This window comes from Peromyscus eremicus, chromosome 22 (genome assembly GCF_949786415.1).
Source record: "Peromyscus eremicus chromosome 22, PerEre_H2_v1, whole genome shotgun sequence".
NCBI classification, from domain to species: Eukaryota; Metazoa; Chordata; class Mammalia; order Rodentia; family Cricetidae; genus Peromyscus; species Peromyscus eremicus.
The window spans coordinates 25,670,330-25,687,229 of record NC_081437.1 but is presented as its reverse complement, the minus strand read 5'-3'; the positions used below and the strand labels follow the sequence as shown (position 1 = coordinate 25,687,229).

At 40.6% G+C, this 16,900-nt stretch overlaps 1 protein-coding gene and 1 long non-coding RNA gene across 6 annotated transcripts in view; one reads left to right on the top strand and one right to left on the bottom strand.

The window, feature by feature from the left end:
- Positions 1 to 16,900, bottom strand: part of Atad2b (ATPase family AAA domain containing 2B) — a 136,738-nt gene that overhangs the window by 403 nt on the left and 119,435 nt on the right. The window contains exons 25-27 of the mRNA XM_059248368.1: positions 13,921 to 14,601; positions 12,047 to 12,174; positions 11,615 to 11,743 (exon numbers count right to left, since the gene is read on the bottom strand). Of these exons, the coding sequence (XP_059104351.1) occupies positions 11,615 to 11,743; positions 12,047 to 12,174; positions 13,921 to 14,601 (938 nt within the window). The remainder of the gene's footprint in view (positions 1 to 11,614; positions 11,744 to 12,046; positions 12,175 to 13,920; positions 14,602 to 16,900) is intronic.
- LOC131897445 (uncharacterized) overlaps positions 5,482 to 16,900 on the top strand; it is a 29,634-nt gene continuing 18,215 nt past the window's right edge. For all 5 annotated transcript variants that reach the window (XR_009375692.1, XR_009375689.1, XR_009375690.1 and 2 more), the window contains exons 1-4: positions 5,482 to 5,625; positions 9,568 to 9,701; positions 13,089 to 13,145; positions 16,208 to 16,293. This is a non-coding gene — a long non-coding RNA (uncharacterized LOC131897445). The remainder of the gene's footprint in view (positions 5,626 to 9,567; positions 9,702 to 13,088; positions 13,146 to 16,207; positions 16,294 to 16,900) is intronic.

The window sequence follows — 16,900 nt, the reverse complement described above, 5'->3', positions numbered from 1 at the left end:
AATATTTTTACAGCTCCACTGTAAAACCATCTGCCCTAGACAATTCTAAGTACTTCTTATTTTATTCTTTGGCAATGGGGATGGCAAAGATAGCATCATTCAATGATAACGTACGACGCTATATACTGCACTAAGAAATATATTCCAAATATATTTATATATGTAAATGTAATAGGTACATAAGATATATGTTCACGTCCATATGAAGTGCACATACATATATATAATTCTACTTAATTCCTACAACAATGTTGAAGGAGTCTAGAAAGGTATTATTATAAGATCCATTTAAAAACAAACAAACCTGGGTGAGGCACAGAAGAAAATAAATAATTTGACAGCCACTAAGTGGCAAGATCAGAATTTCATTTTGTCGTTTTGTTTGAGAGAGAAGCTCAGCAGGTAGCCTCGGCTGGTTAAGAATTACGTAGCCCAAGCAGGAGTGCACCAGCACACCCCAAGTCAGAAGAGATAGACAAGCAAACTCGGCCAGAATCTGGACCCTCCCCTTACTCATTACACCCACTAACTACTACAGCAAACAGAACGTGGTCAGCGAGCGAAGCTGCTGACAAACGTCGTCATCAGAGGCTGCACCTTAGTCCCACATCCCTCCTTCCATCCAGCTGAACAGAGAGAAAGGCTAGAGGAGGGAGCTGCTGCTCTCACCACCAGCAGCCAAACCATTCACTGCTCACTCTACCAATCCTCCCACTTTAAAGTAGGCCTCTAGCTTATAAAGGTTCCAAGTCCCATTCAGAGGACTATGCAATTCATTCCAATTTCTTTGAAAAAAAATTGTAGAGTTAAAAAAATATGCTGGGCGATGGTGGTGCACTCCTTTAATCCCAGTACTTGGGAGGCAGAAGCAGGTGGATCTCTGTGAGTTCAAGGCCAGCTTGGTCTACAGAGTGAGTTCCAGGAAAGCCAGGACAACACAGTAGGCAAGCACCAAATATATCTTTTCTACCTTTACACAGTTTCAACAAAATCTGGTTCTGTATGAATATTAAAACAGATTATTAATTGATTTATCAGTTATTCTATATGATCAATTAAAATCACTCCTACTAAATAGCTTATGATATATTGCTGGGAGGAAATATCAAGTTAAAAAGCAAAATATGCAATATGATCAAAATTTTAAATACATACTCACATATTAATACTAAGTATTACAGACGGTTAGGTATTTTAAAACACTGGAGACATTCCAAATGACTGTCAGGTCCAAAGTGCCCCTCCCCCCAAAACGGCAGTGAAGGTGGTACTGTCCTACTAAACAGAGGAACACTGGCCAGGCAAACAGAAGGACTGTGGTCAGGTGAGCAAGCCTAAATGTCTCTGTTTCCTGGAAAAGCAGATCTAAAGTGGTTTCTGTTCACCAGAAACTACCCTTAATCCTCCAGGAACCTCCCAAGGTTAACCACCTCTGGCTAGAGTACCTAGCTCTGGGTCCATCGGGACAGCCTGCATTAGCTCAGATCACCCACTGCTGACTGTCTTAAACCTGCTTGCTTTCCCACCATTTTGCTCTTCTCTCTGCCTCCCCCAGAGATGGCCTTGGCAGTTTGATCCCCAATAAATCTCACTTACATACTCTCTACATGGCAGGGTATGCAATGTTTTTATTGTCTCTATTTCTGGAAGCTTCTACATATTATATAACTTATATAGCTCTGAAAAAATGAAACTCATAGAATGTGGTTATGAAATAATTGAGAATTTCAGGTCAGCCAAGGCTACACACTAAGACCCTATCTCAAAACAAAAACAAATAAACCACAACAACAACAACAAAAAACCAAAATATGGTTGAATTTCATCAGTCTAGAATCCAATCAAAGCAAACACATTGTGTTTGGTTGTGTTTCTTTTTTAAAAAACTGCATATACTTATCATGTGCAGCATATTTTGGAATATACTTGTGTGTGTAACACACACACACACACACACACGCACGCACGCACGCACATATATTTATTTTTTGTCTCATTGATTCTAACAAATGTGAACTTATTTTCTAGTGGCTTTAAGTTTTCAATCTTATTTAATTATAACTAGCACATATTAACTATACAATTATGATTCATTATGATGTTTCCATATATACACATATCATGAATCGACCGTGTCTGTAGAGGGCTACTAAACTATATATAGTTATGATTTCTTTTGAAAACATTCCTGAAAATACTTTCATTGCTAAAACTGTATTGGGTAAAAATTGGTCTGTGGTCACTCAGACCAGCCATAAATTCCTACGATAAACTGGTCTCTATCAGCCATAAATTCCTATACAGTGCAACCCTGACCTCAAGGTTATGAGAGCTGCCTGGCCACTTAACTGCTCGATCTCTGCTTCTGCAAATGATGCTTGCTTGCTGCAGACGTCCAGAACCACCTTTCTGTATAAGTCACAATTGCCATTCTTGTCTTTAAAACCTCAAACTAAGCCGGGCGGCGGTGGCGCATGCCTTTAATCCCAGCACTCGGGAAGCAGAGGCAGGCGGATCTTTGTGAGTTTGAGGCCAGCCTGGTCTCCAAAGGGAGTTCCAGGAAAGGCGCAAAGCTACACAGAGAATTCCTGTCTTGAAAAAACAACAACAACAACAACAAAAACAAACAAACAAACAAACAAAAAGAATAAGCCTCTGTGCGTGATTTATTTGGGTGCTGGGTGGTGGGCCCCCAAAAAGCAAAAACAACAGGAGCCACCACACTTGCCCCAGAATTAAAAAAAAAAATTTTAAAAGAGGTCAGTAGGGGGCTAGAAAGATGGCTCACAGGTTAAGAGTGTGTACTGCTCTTGTGGAGGACCTGAGTTTTGTTCCTAGCATCTATATACGGCAGCTTACAGCTACTATAACTACAGTTCCAGAGGACCAGATGCTCTATTCTGGCCTCTGAGGGCACCTGCATTCAGGTGCAACATTCCTTCATAGACACAGACACATTTTAAAAAAGATCTCAGTAGACTGTAACAGTTGTTAACCAATCTCCACTTAAAGTGCTAAAATAACTAAAAATACCTTTATAAATGTCAATGTGTCTAACACTAGTCCAAAAGCAAATACCTGTTAAAGTCAGAGTTACAAAAGGGTACTCAGTCAGGTGGTGGTGGCGGTGGCGGTGGCGGTGGCGGTGGCGGTGGCGGTGGCGCACGCCTTTGATCCCAGCACTCGGGAGGCAGAGCCAGGTGGATCTCTGTGAGTTCGAGGAAAGCTACACAGAGAAACCCTGTCTCGAAAAAACAAAACAAAACAAAAATAAAACCTCAAACTAATCTGCTTGGGAGAGTTCCACTGGAGGTGAATAAAGACTCCATTTGGTATATCCAGGCACCCCATAACAGTGTCTATCTTCCCTTCTTCTCTCCACCCAATCCCTGAGCATCCAACCCAGTTCCCCAGTAATCTAGAACTTGTATACGTCCTTGTTTGTTTCCACATATGAAAGAGAACATTCCATACTGTGTCTTTATGTATTTGGCTCATTTTACTTAACATGATCCCCTCCAGTTCTATATAGCAAAACTATATTAATCTTTATGGTTGATCCATTTTGTGTGTGTATGTGTGTGTGTGTGTGTGTGTGTGTGTGTATCACTTTATCTGGGGATAGTAACGGGCTTATTCCAAACCTTGGCTCTGGTGAATAAGTCTACAATTACAGTCTCTTTTCTATATTCTGGTTTCATTTATACGAAGTTAAGTGACAGAGCAATGATATGGTTGTTCTATTCTTTGCAGTTAGTCTTGGTGTAGAATATTATTTTAAGATGTGTTACATTTGTTTATGCTGTGGAACATCTGTTTAATGATGCAATGATCCATTCCTTTTTGTTGCATTTGTTTAATTCTGTGAAGCTGTGTTACTTTGCCTATCTAAAACACCTGACTGGTCTAATAAAGAACTAAACAACCAATAGCAAGGAAGGAGGAAGGATAGGCAGGGCTTGCAAGCAGAGAGAATAAACAGAAAGGGAAATCTGGGAGAAAAAGAAGAAAGAGTAAGAGAACAAGGAGAGGAGGGCATTAGGGACCAGCTAGTCATGGAGTAAGAGTAAAAGTAAGATTACAGAAGTAAGAAAAGGAAAAAGCTCAGAGACAAAAGGTAGATGGGATAATTTAAAGTTAAGAAAAGCTGGTAAGAAACAAGTCAAGCTAAAGCAGGGCATTTATAATTAAGAATAAGTCTCTGTGTGTTATTTATTTGAGAGCTGGGTGGCAGGCCCTCCAAAAGAGCAAAAACAACCAACAAGTTCCCCCCCCCCCCGGAAATATCTGTATTGTTTCCCAGAGTGGCCATACTAACCTACATTCCCACCACCAGTGTCTAAGGATCCATTTTCTCCACACCATTGCTAGCATTTAATATTTTTCTAATTTAAACTACCATTCTAACTGAAGTGAGATGGTAACTCATTTGTTTTGATTTACACTTGCCGGATGACTGATATTGAGCATTCTTTTGTATATTTATTGCCATCTATCTGTTTCTTGGTTAGTGTCTATTCAGATCATTTGCCTATATTTCAATTGGGTTACTTTTGATTGTTAATGTTATCTCTTTACTCTGTTGATATTTTTTCCTTTGCTGTGTAGAAGGCTTTTTCATTTGATGTAACCTTAATTGTCAATTTCTGCTTTTGTTTCCTGCGTTTTTGGAGTCCTTTGCAAAAAACCATTGCCTACACCAACATCTTAAAATGTTTCCTCTGTATTTCATCACTCAGAGATCTTACATTACAGTGTATGACTTGTTTTGCGTTTTTAGGTAGGTTGATAAGGCTTCAGACTTCAGTAGACTACATGTGGGTATCCAGTTTTCCCTCTACCATTTGTTAGAGAGACTACCCTCTCTAAAAATGATATTTTTAACACTTCTTTGAAAAAAGCTGTTGATGCGAAGATTTATTTCTGAGCTTCCTATTCTATTCCATTAGTCTCTGATGTCTGTTTTTATGCCAATAACGTGGTTTTGGTTACTAAGGCAGTGTAGTATATCTTAAAAATCACTATTGTGTAGTCTACAGCTTTGTTCTTTTTTATTCAAGATTGGGCAATTTAAGTTCTTTTGTGCATCTGTATGAATTTTATTACTTTTTTCTCCTAGTTCTGTGAGTAATGTCACTAGTATTTTGGTAGGAATTTTATTGAATCAGCATATTATTTTGAGTAGTAATTCAAATCCATGAATATAGAGGGTCTTGTAGTTTGTTTTTATCAGTATTTTGTAATTTTCATAATGGAGGTCTTCCACTTCTTTAAGTTTATTCCTAGTCTCCCCACCCAACTTGGTTACTCTTCAAACGTTAATTGCTTGTGTATAAAAAAGCTACTAGTTGGATTTCTGTATTCTGCTGCTTTACTGAATCATGCATCCAACAGTCTTCTGGTATAGTCTTTAGATCTTTCTACACAGTTCTAAGAGTCTTTGATGTCATTGTTAGGTATTTCTGTTTCAGAACCTATGGCCCCCCAGAGGCTCATATTTGAATGCTTACTTACCAGGAAGCAGTGTTCCTCTGTGCTTTCTGCTTCAAGCTCCTGCCTTCAATTCCCTCAATGGTAAACTAACTTGTAAGCCAAACAAACCCCTTCTCCTCCGAGTTGCTTTCGGTAAGTGTTTTATCACAGCAACAGAGAAGCAAACTAGAACTGAGGTTGGTACAGGAGTGGGACAGTGCTATGAGAGACCTGACCGTGTTTTCAGGAGGACTGTGGCTGATTGTAGAGCTTTGGGCTAGAAAAGCCATTAAATACTCAGAGCTTAATGAGCCGCTGATGTGGGAGCTCAGAAAATGAGAATGCTGAGGGAATGCAGATAGTGAAGGCCTAGCTTAAAAATTTCAGAACTCAATTTGAGAGTCCCTCAAGGACTCTATGGGAGGCATCTTTGCGATATATTTGAATTAAGAATGTGTGGTTTCCAGCCGGGCGGTGGTGGCGCACGCCTTTAATCCCAGCACTTGGGAGGCAGAGCCAGGCGGATCTTTGTGAGTTCGAGGCCATCCTGGTCTACAGAGCGAGATCCAGGAAAGGCGCAAAGCTACATGAAGAAACCCTGTCTCGAAAAAAAAAACAGAAAAAAAAAAAGACTGTGGTTTCTGGTCAGCTAGGGCTGAAGAATCAGCTGTGATTAGCAGGAAATCAGAGCCACTGAGGTGAAACATTTACTGGGACAATTGATGGTAGTTAGCTGGGACTAAAGAATCAACTGTGCTTAATAAGAACCCAATATCACTGAGGTGAAGTCTTCTTTGGGGTCAACACACAGAAGTTGTGGTCCAGAGTTACAGGCCCAGGTAGCACCTGCAACTGGTGAACTGAACTTTTAACAGTCTCCCACATGTTCCTGGTTTTTGGTGGCATGAGAGCTATAGGACTGAAGGGGTCATGGAAATCATTTGAAGCTTGGCACTATGCAAGCCCAGGAGGGACCATTGGTGAAGGTGCAGCCTCAGTTATATGGTGACCCAGCTATTGGAGATGCCAGGACTGTGGGGTAGTCAAGCACAGTACCAAAGCAGTGTATGTGTCAGAGAGAGAGCTGGAGAGGTGAGACTACCCGAAGCTTTGAAGCCCAGAAGATCATGTGCCCCAGATGTTGGACACTGTGCTATTTACACTGGATTTGGGGTTTGCTTTGATCTGATTGTAACTATACCCCAGTTCTTCACTTTAGAAATAAAATATGTAATTTCTTTTGGATTTTACAGAAGCCAACAGCTAAGAGACTTTGAATTTTTAAAGAGAACTTGGACTTTTAAAAAAAACTATTGGAATTTAAGAATTTTTAGTTATACCATGCTGTTTATGTGATATTACTATTAACATTGAGATCCTGGGGACAAGAAAAGATTATAAATAGTGATGTTTTTCTTTTAAGCTGAAAAGGAGTCAATTGTGCTGATTAATTTGGTTAACTTGGCACAAACTAGTCACCTGGAAAGAGAACCTAGACTGAGGGACTGCCCCCATCAGACTGGCCTGTGAGAATGTCTACGGGGCATTTGCTTGATTATTGTTTGATGAAGGGGAGTGCCACCTTTGGCAGGTGGTCATGGGTGTATAAGAGCAAGCTGAACAAGCCCTAGGTAGAAATGGCAGCAGCAGACAGTACTCTCCTGTAGACTCTGCTCAACTTCCCTTGATGATGGGCTACCACTGTGAGCCAGAAGACCACCCACCTCCAGTTGCCTTTGCTTAGTATTTTGTGATAGCAAGAGAGAAGCAAACTAGAACACCTAGAAGTTATACAGAATTTTTATGAGTATAATAAAGTAATATTGAATTTTATCAAAATTCTTCTACATTTACTGAGAAAATAAGCTTTTTTTATCCTACATTCTACTCATAAGGATATATTACACTTACTGAGTTGCAATATGTTTTACCATCTTTACCTCCCTAAAATCAAACCAACATGATCTGTGTAACAGCCCTGGCTGTCTTTTATTGTAGAAAATTATTTTAAGGTGTGTTACTTTGGTTTATGTTACATTTGTTTAACTCTGTGAAGCTGTGTTACTGTGCCTGTGTAAAACACCTGATGGTCTAATGAAGAACTGAAAGGCCAACAGCAAGACAGGTAAAAGGATAGTTGGGGCTGGTAGGAAGACAGTATATATAGGAGAAATCTGGGAGGAAGAAGGGGGACTCCAGGGGGCAGCCACTCAGCTACACAGCAAGCCATGAAGTAAGAGTAAGATTTACAGACGAGAACGGGAAAAGCCCAGAGGCAAAAGGTAGATGGGTAAAGTTAAGGAAAGCTGGCAAGAAATAAGCAAAGCTAAGGCCAGGCATTGTAAGTAAGAATAAGCCTCTGTGTGTGTGATTTATTTGGGAGCTGGGTGGCAGGCCCCCCCAAAGAGTAAAAAACAAACAACAGTCCTGGAACTCACTCTGTAGACCAGACTGTCCTCAAACTCAGATCTGCCTGCCTCTGCCTCCCCAGTACTGGGATTAAAGGCATGCACCACCTCCACCTGGCTTGGTTTATGATCTTTTTGGTGGACTGTTTAATTCAGTTTATTAGTATTCTGTTGAGGATCTTTGCACTGATGATCATTATGATATTAGTGTCATGTTTTCTGTCACTGTCAGGTTTTGATAATAAGCAATGCTAGTCTTTTAGAATAAATTTGGAAATTTTCCCTTTCAGTTCTATATAAAAAATTTTAGAAACACTGGTGCTAGGCAGTTAAAAAAAAAAAAACTTTAAAAATTTGGTAAGATTCAGTGGTGAAGCCATCTAGTTCATGGAGGTACTTATTACTGACTGAATCTCATTGCTTGTTATTGGTCCATTCCATTTTTTAAAATATCCTTGGACTGGCAAGATGGCTCAGCAGGTAAAGGCATCTCCAAGCCTGAGGACCTGAGATTAATCCTTGAGTCCCACATAGTAGAAGAGAATCTAATCCACAAGCTGTCCTTGAACTTGACATGTGCACTGTTTCCTCAGTGTTTGGACCCTGTCACTTGCATGCAGCCTGCTGTGGTGGTGGGGAGAAGTCTGAAACATCTGTCTTCCAGTTACAGGTGTAGACTCAAAGGCTTCAAGCAGAAACCATGCACTGGTGACACTCATACCCAGTCTTGTCAGCAATGTGCAGTAAGTACACAGACAATAATGAAGGTGTCTGTAGAGGTGCAGCAGACGCAGGGCATGTGGTTTATGCTGTTATTGCAGGTGTGCCCAAGAGCAGACCCTCAGACCCACACCGACATCCTAAGCTGTGTGTGCTTAGAGAGGGGCAGCTTGAGATTTTTCTCCCTCAACTCTAGTTATTTGTACTGCCCACCAGGGATCAAGATGAGATGTGGGGAGTGGGACACAGCTGGAGCTAGAAAAATTCATCTCAGCTGAGGTGCTCAAAGGAAACAGAGCAGCGGAATGTGGGTGATGCCAAAGTTTTCTCTAAACTTTAGCCTGTGAACCTTGGGGGAGAGGCTATCATCGATGGAACCAAAATGGTACAGACTGAGACTTCCGTCAATGGTGGAACACTGAAACATCAAAGTTCTTTTTCGGTCTTGTTAGTGACAGACACCCATGCAGGACAGTGAGAGAAGGGTGACAGGAACCCCACAAGAAATTGTCCTTAATCCTGGCATTCCAAGGGAACTACATGTGACTGACTATACCCTAGGTCTCAGAAGTCAGCCTCCCCAACCCACAGTTCTTGTGGATGGCACACTCTGCTTCCTCTGTGTTATAATGCCCTTTCCCCCACAAGGTTTTATGTTAGATCTGTGGGAGCCCACAGAGGCTATCTAGTGAGACCTTACTCAGAGTCAGAGTCTGGGCTTGCTTTACCCAGCAGGGCTGCATAATGGGATGATTTATTTGGCCACAGGCATGGTTACCAGGTGTTTAGAAGGGTCTACATTTGGCTGTACAGTGTGCTTTAATCTTGAAAGCGGGAGGTCTTTTGTCTCACCCCTTGGCATTATATAAAGAGCCTTTTGGAATAAACCTCGAGGTGGCTGGGTATTGACCCAGAGCCCTCCTGAAGCTATCCTGTGTCTCTTTCTATCATTTCTCCTCCCCACAAGAACCCTTCGACAGGTCGGAGCTGGACTCCGGCAGACCCCCACAAAGATCTTTACTGAACATATGAGACATGACATATGAGGCAGCCACAAGATGAGAGGAGCCAGTGCAGAGGAATGTATGTGGGGTCCCAGAGGTAAGAATACACTGGGGTTTCTTCCCCTAGAGCAGTCTGAATTCAGAAAATAGGTCCCTTCTCAGGATGGCTCCTGGTTACAGCACTCTGGTAGTTACTAGGACAGGAGTAAGTAAACTCCTTTTTCTGGAACCAAACTTAAAATTTCAGGGTTTTTCCTGTTTAGGTGGAAAGTCTCAGGGGCCACATGACTTTCTAGTGGCAGTCTCTGCCAGTATTTGCACTGAGAGTTTGCTGGGATTCCCTTCCCCTTTACTCCTGCAAAGTGGACACTCTTCCTTGCTAGGCTGTGGAACTGGAGAATAGGTGACAGATTTACTTTTCTTGCTATGCCTGCAACTAGCCTGTTCTCTAGATTTTTACAAAGCTTCTGTTTTTTGTTTTGTTTTTTAGACAGGGTTTCTCTGTGTAACAGTCCTGGCTGTCCTCTGTAGACCAGGCTGGCCTTGAACTCACAGAGATCCACCTGCCTCTGCCTCCCGAGTGCTGGGATTAAAGGTGTGCCACCACCACCTGGCTAAAGCTTCTGGGTTTTTTGCTACTAAATGCCAGTATTCTTCCATGTCACTCACCTCAGTATGCAGCTATATACCTGTTGCTCTGGTTCTTGTGCGGTAGAGCAAGTGAGAGTCCTAATCAGTCATCTTGTTTTGATTGGAATCTAATGTTCCTAAGGCTAAAGGTGTAATTCAGGGGTAGAATGCTTGCCTAGCTTAAGCAAGGCCTGATTGATGTTCAGTTCCCAGTACTGCAAGACAACAAATCTAATGTCCTTATTACACACCAAAAATAACCATGTCCTCTCCACATAAATCTTTAATATCCTTAACATTGGAAATGTTCCTTTAGAAGAGGAAATTCCTCGTGCTTTGCATCCCAAACACCTAGCACAGTATCTGGTACTGGAGATTTTTGATAAATATTTCACAGCTAGACCACCATATGAACTAATAAATGAACAAAGAACAAAGTTGTTCAACCCACTCAGTGGATAGCTATGAGCAATTCAGTGAGTAGATGTGTAACTACGTTTGCTAAGGTGACAGTGAAAAGCAGGAGCACAGATTAGATATGTCAAATATAAGAATTTCCCTGTGGTCCAGAGCCACAGAAAAGGAAAGGTCCATGTTTAAAGCCCATAAGCTGAAGAACAAGTGCTGTCCCTCTGGCTTTTTACAGGACAAGAACTGATCAAATCAAACATTTTAAAGTTATTTTCCAACTACTAGTGTCCTAGTGGGTGGCAAACAGGCCTCACTGTCTTTCCTACCTTCATTCACACACATGTACACACACTTACCAGACTAGTCTCAAACTTGCTATGTAGCTATGGATGACCTAGAACTTCTGGGACTTCTGATTCTTCTGTTTCTACCTCTTGAGCCCTTCCTCCCTCCCAGATCTCCAATGATAGGGATTGTAGAGCTAGGCCACACCAACAGGCCCAAGAGGTATGAGCCAGTAATAAACTAGAGAGAAGAGAATGATGATAGTCATTCTATGTACTCACCTACCCAAAACCATGAGTACCTACCTTTTGACAGACAACAAACTTGCTATCTTATTTACTGAGACAAAATGGTAGAGAAAGGCTTTATTCTTTAAACTGTATCATAATGTAATTTTTTTTTCTTTTTTTCTTTAAGTATAAGAGATCACATCCACACTCTCACACTGATGTACTACCCCTGAGCTGGCTCAGGGCCCAATTTTCCTAATCTTAAATCTTTACAGCACTATTCAGTTACTTAGTAAAAATTAACTTAGCATGCATGTGGTGCACATACACACATTCAGGCAAAACATTCCCACACACTGAATCTTTTAAAAATGGACTTAGCTCCCTTCTCTTCTTTCTCCTTGAAGATAAGCAGAAGTACATGCTCTCTGGATGGACTAACACACACACTTACCTCCACCAGCTGTGATTTGTCATAATCTTTACGATGGCGGTAGATGCACTGACTAAGAAGGGAATATAATCTCTCAAGTTGATCAACTGTCAAGTTGTTGCTTTTATCTACCAACAGATCAAGCAATTTCTGGAGGAGGGACACATGAGAAAAATCCAAAGAAAGAAGATAAGATGTAGTTGATATCATTGGTCACACTGAAACCATTAGAGTCAAATGATTAGACAAAATGACATCTATGGGTAGAGGATTCTAGACTTTAGCTTACAAAGTTCAAACCTCAAAATACAGTTAACTCCCAGTTAGGATAAGTCCTGGGACACTTATCCCTAGGTTAAAGTAACAATTACCAAAACTCATTTAGGAAGCTGCTTTACAAATATCCAATATTATTGCAGTCATTAAAAATGGACTGTGAAGAGCTTAGCATACCTTCAGTCTCTCGTGATCAACTACCAGAGGTGGCACAGGCTCAGACGGCTCTTCTGGAACCAGTTCCAGGCTTGTTGTTTTTGCCTGCTCTAAAATTATTTTACGATATTTCTTTATTTTAGAAGCACCTACAATTGATAAGGAGAAAAAATATACTACAGTCAATAAGAGAAAATCATTATTAAGCAAATATAAATTCTTTGCCCATGACAATATATTTTTTTGGCGCAAAGAACAATATATTCTTTAAAAATGATAATGTTTATTTTGGGATGCTTTCTCTTTTTAGTAAGAATAAGTAATCCAAATGAAAAAGAACTAAACCATAACTATGAAAGCAATGTAATGCTGAAATATCATGTGATACATATGTGCACGAAAAAGACATAGAAAAACCACCTTGACTCTAAGCATTTGCTTATAAAGGGTAAGAGATGGCTCACTCGGTAAAATATGTGCTTTGCAAGCATGAGGACCTGATTTTGGAATCTCAATATTTCAGCTACAAAGGAGGTTATGGCTACACGTGCTGTACAGCAGTGCTGTGGGAGATGAACTTAGGGATCAGTGGGACTTGCTGGCTCTGAGTTCACCTCTAGGATCAGTGAGAGACCCTGTCTTTAGGGAATAAGGTAGAGAATGACAGAGCAGGCTGTCTGATATGATAGTCTTCTGGCTTCAGTTCATGAACATGGGTGTGAGTACCTGTGCCTGTGCATATACCCCTATACACACACCTCCTATAAAGACTCTGAATAATACTTTTCTACTACCCAATTCTATTACAGAGCTTAGAAAACTTTTCCAACATAGCTTAAATCCCAAACTAAAGCTATATATTCCACACAATTTTACAGACCATGTCATTTTCAAGACAGCCTAGTACAGGAAGAGAACTTATTCAGGTAGGAAACATACTGAACAGGGCAGATCTCCAACTCGCCCCAACTCACCCCATCCCATTGTGTAGTAAAGAATAGTGGTGAAAAAAAAGATGAGCCAAATAACATTTTTTTTCCCTTTTCTGCTTTTTCTTAAACAGATCATAAAGTCATGAGAAGGCAGGGCTTGCAGAATGCTCTGATTTTCTAAGAGCAAGGTAAGTCAATGGTGAGTTCTGCATCCTTTCTCCACTGCCATACAAATCAATGCGACTTAGCTGGATCTGAGACACGCAGTCTAAATACCCTGCAACACGTGTTAGCAACCAGGAGAGGCAGCTAGTTAGTTATTCTTAAGTTAGTTATTGTTAATCCCAGCAACAATACCATTCTAAAGTTTGATTTACAAAACTAAAAACCAGGCATGGGGAATTAGCTCAAAGTTGCATGATTAAATGAATAAGAATGGCTTCATTTCAGTTTATGTAACTTTCTAATCTCCTCCTTCCTCACCCATTCTCACAATTCTTCTGTTCCAATCCCATCTTCTTTGCATCTGTGAACTGACCTGGCTTTCAGTTACAAAGCTTTTGGGATAAGAGTGACAATCAGGTTGGGTAGTGATGGCACACGCCTTTAACCCCAGCACTCGGGAGGCAGAGGCAGGGAGATCTCTGAAATCGAGGCCAACCTGGTCTACAGAGTGAGTTCCAGGACAGCCAGAGAAACCCTGTCTCAAAAGAATGACAATCAGACAGGTGGAAGAGTAAAAGGCCAAGATAGCAGTGCATGCTAGACCATGAAACCTCTGGAACTTTCCGCAAAATTGAGTATGCTCACAGTTACTTTATGGAATGAGCTGGAAAATGTTAATGATCATTCCACGCTGAGAATCTGTTAACCAACTCTTGCTACTAGAAACTAGACAAAACATTCAATGAATTAACTCTGACATTTAAACCTTCAGAAAAGGTTTTAAAACTTTAGCTCTACCTTCTTTATCCAGCTCTGTGTCTTTAACCTCCACATCAGCACCAGGTTCAATCTTCTCATTACTGCTACTTTCCAGTACTTCTAGTTTCTCAGGATCATCTCCATGATTTTCATTCAAAGTTTCTGGTTTGTCTTTTAGCTGCTCCTCTGAAGGAATCTTCTGTTCAGAACTAGACTTTTCTCCACCACCAGAGAGAGGAACTATTTCAGCTTTACCATTCGGACACTCCAGAACGGGAATGCCTTCAAAACTGTCAGTGGAGGCTTCCCCATTTAGACAGCTGCCTTTAAGGAAGGGCTCTTTTCTAGATGTCTGCTCAGGATTGAGAGAACTGCTGCTGTGGACAAGGAGAGATTCATTTGAACTTTCCTCTTCAGTCGATGCAAAGTTCTCTTTAGTGCCTGCTCCACTGTTCAACCTCTGACCCTGGTCCATATCCATGATGTCACATGAAGATTCATCATTGGTCATAGATAAGTCTCCAGTCTCTTCTCCATTTTCCTCATGGCAGTCAGTGCTTACCTCAAACTCTCCATTCTCCAGTAGCTTTCTGTCCTCTGTATGGTCATAGTCTGGAAATTTAGTGTCCTCCTCATCTTTCTTTAAATTATTGACTTTCCTTTTCTTAATAATTCCTTTGCCCCACTGTGATCGCCGCCTTGATTTCCTCCGAACTCGAACTGTTTGATAAGAAAGAGGGGAAAGAGCATGTAGAACTTAGAGTGCAATGTCTATTTTACGTATTCTTTAAAGTAGACCCAAAAGAAAGTAAACCCATCCTGGTCGAAACACAAACAAAAACCCTTGGTTCTTGTTATCCATGCAGACTAATTCTTACAACCTCTGAGTAAAATGCCTATGAAGTTAAAGATGAACTCAGACAAACTTTTAGTACTTTACTGTTTGAGTTTGCTTGGCATTAATCTCTTCTTCTACTACAGATTCTATTTTATAACCATTTCTAACTTTCAACATTCAGGGACTAACCACAGAATACATTTAGGGAGTTATCATATTACCAAGCTGCCCAGAAAGTTCGGGGCCAGAGCCTTGGATTTCTACCAAGAAGGTCAGTGTGTTGCAAGCAAGACCAGGCAAAGATAGCACCTCAGCTATGGAGAAGAAAAAAAACACCACCAACAAAAACTCTATAAGCCAATGCTACAGGACCCAATAGTTACAGATACCCCGCAAAAAAACAAACACCTGTTGCCTGTCCTTTAGAAAAAGGCATTACCTCTAGGACGATCATAAATAGAAGCACTACAATAGGTTACGTGAATAATTTGGTCAGCCAACTGTTAACTTCCTCTAATACAAGTGCTTTACCCAATAGTGTCAACTTATTACAAAGGTATCTCCAAATATGTAGAATAATCAAGCCTTCGGCTATTAAGGCAACAACATCAAGAAAACACTGACACTAACCATTTGGTCAGTAATTTGAAAAAGGAGACCTATAAAAACTGTATACTCTCAGGTGACAGAAATCATCATGAGCTCTTTGAGTGGACAGTTGGGCTTCCAGCTGATAAGTTGGAGCCAGAGACTTTTGATCTCCTTTCTGTGTGTGTATCAGAGGTAGCTGATGAAGCAGCATGACTCCACTGGGAAATGCAGATCTTTAATATAAGCTGACAGTCCATCAACAGTGTACAGTGGGTTCACACACCACTTTAAGCCTTTAAAGCCTTTCCAAGAGTAGGCACGAATAAATGTATTCATTATTATTCCTTCTTATTTAGTAGCTATCATCTCTAAAATTAACTTAGTCATTTGACTATTTTTTCTTCAAAATTCAATGACTTAGAACTCACTTTTCATGCTCTCTCTATTTCTTTTTTTTTTTTTTTTTTTGTTTTTTTTTTTTTTTTTTTTTCAAGACAGGGTTTCTCTGTGTAGCTTTGCGCCTTTCCTGGAACTCACTTGGTAGCCCAGGCTGGCCTCGAACTCACAGACATCCGCCTGGCTCTGCCTCCCGAGTGCTGGGATTAAAGGCATGCGCCACCACTGCCCGGCGCTCTCTCTATTTCTATCTTATAATTTATACTTAAAGAAATTTTCTTCCATCTGTTAATTAATCTATATTAGTCTAATATTAAAAGCTGATATAAAAGCTCAGGTGACAGGCATCTACAACAATCACTGGAATGAAAAAAAGATGGCCATTTTGTTCCAAAGGTAGATGTAAGGCTGTCACTATGTCAACTAACTCTCAACATTAACCAGTCTAATTTTCAGCCATGAAACCAAAAATTATTACTAATTCTCACTCTACTTTTTAAGCCATGGAACTCCAGAGCAAGAAAAGCCTGAGCTCTGTTCAGTTCTTTATATGTAGCACACAACACCAAGTCCAGAAGTTCACTGAAGTAAGTATACTTTTTATTCTTTCACACTGGTTAATAAGAGAGAGTGTGTAGACCCCACTCCAAAAACTAGCTAGGTCATTCAAACTGAAATCCACGGCATTGGGGGTTGGGGGTACGGACTCAAAGTTGAGTAGGAAGGGTGGAAAGGTGGAAAGAGTGGTTGCAGGAGGAGCTGGGGGAGAGGGATTAATATTTTCAAAATTCATTGTATGAAATTCTCAATGAATAAAAATAACATTGAGAAAGGAGAAAGAGAACATGTTCATATTCTTTGGGACCTAGTATCATTACTTCTAATGGCAGGATTTTAGAAAAGTAAAAGAAACTGATCGGAAAAGCACCACAGAAATACAACTTTTAGTTTGGGTGGACACATCTTCACAGTATGGACCATGTGGTATCGTACATATGTACATAGTAGACAGAATCCTTAACTTACCACGTTTTTATTTACCTAGGGTGCTCCATTGAAACACTCATTTAGGGACACAACTTTTAAAGTCAGTTTTTATTGCACCACTGAGACTGTTTCCAAAGCCGAGACCTGAGAAAAGCCACTGTCCCTTGGGACATTTAGTTAAGCTCTATGTTAACCTAAACCAGACAG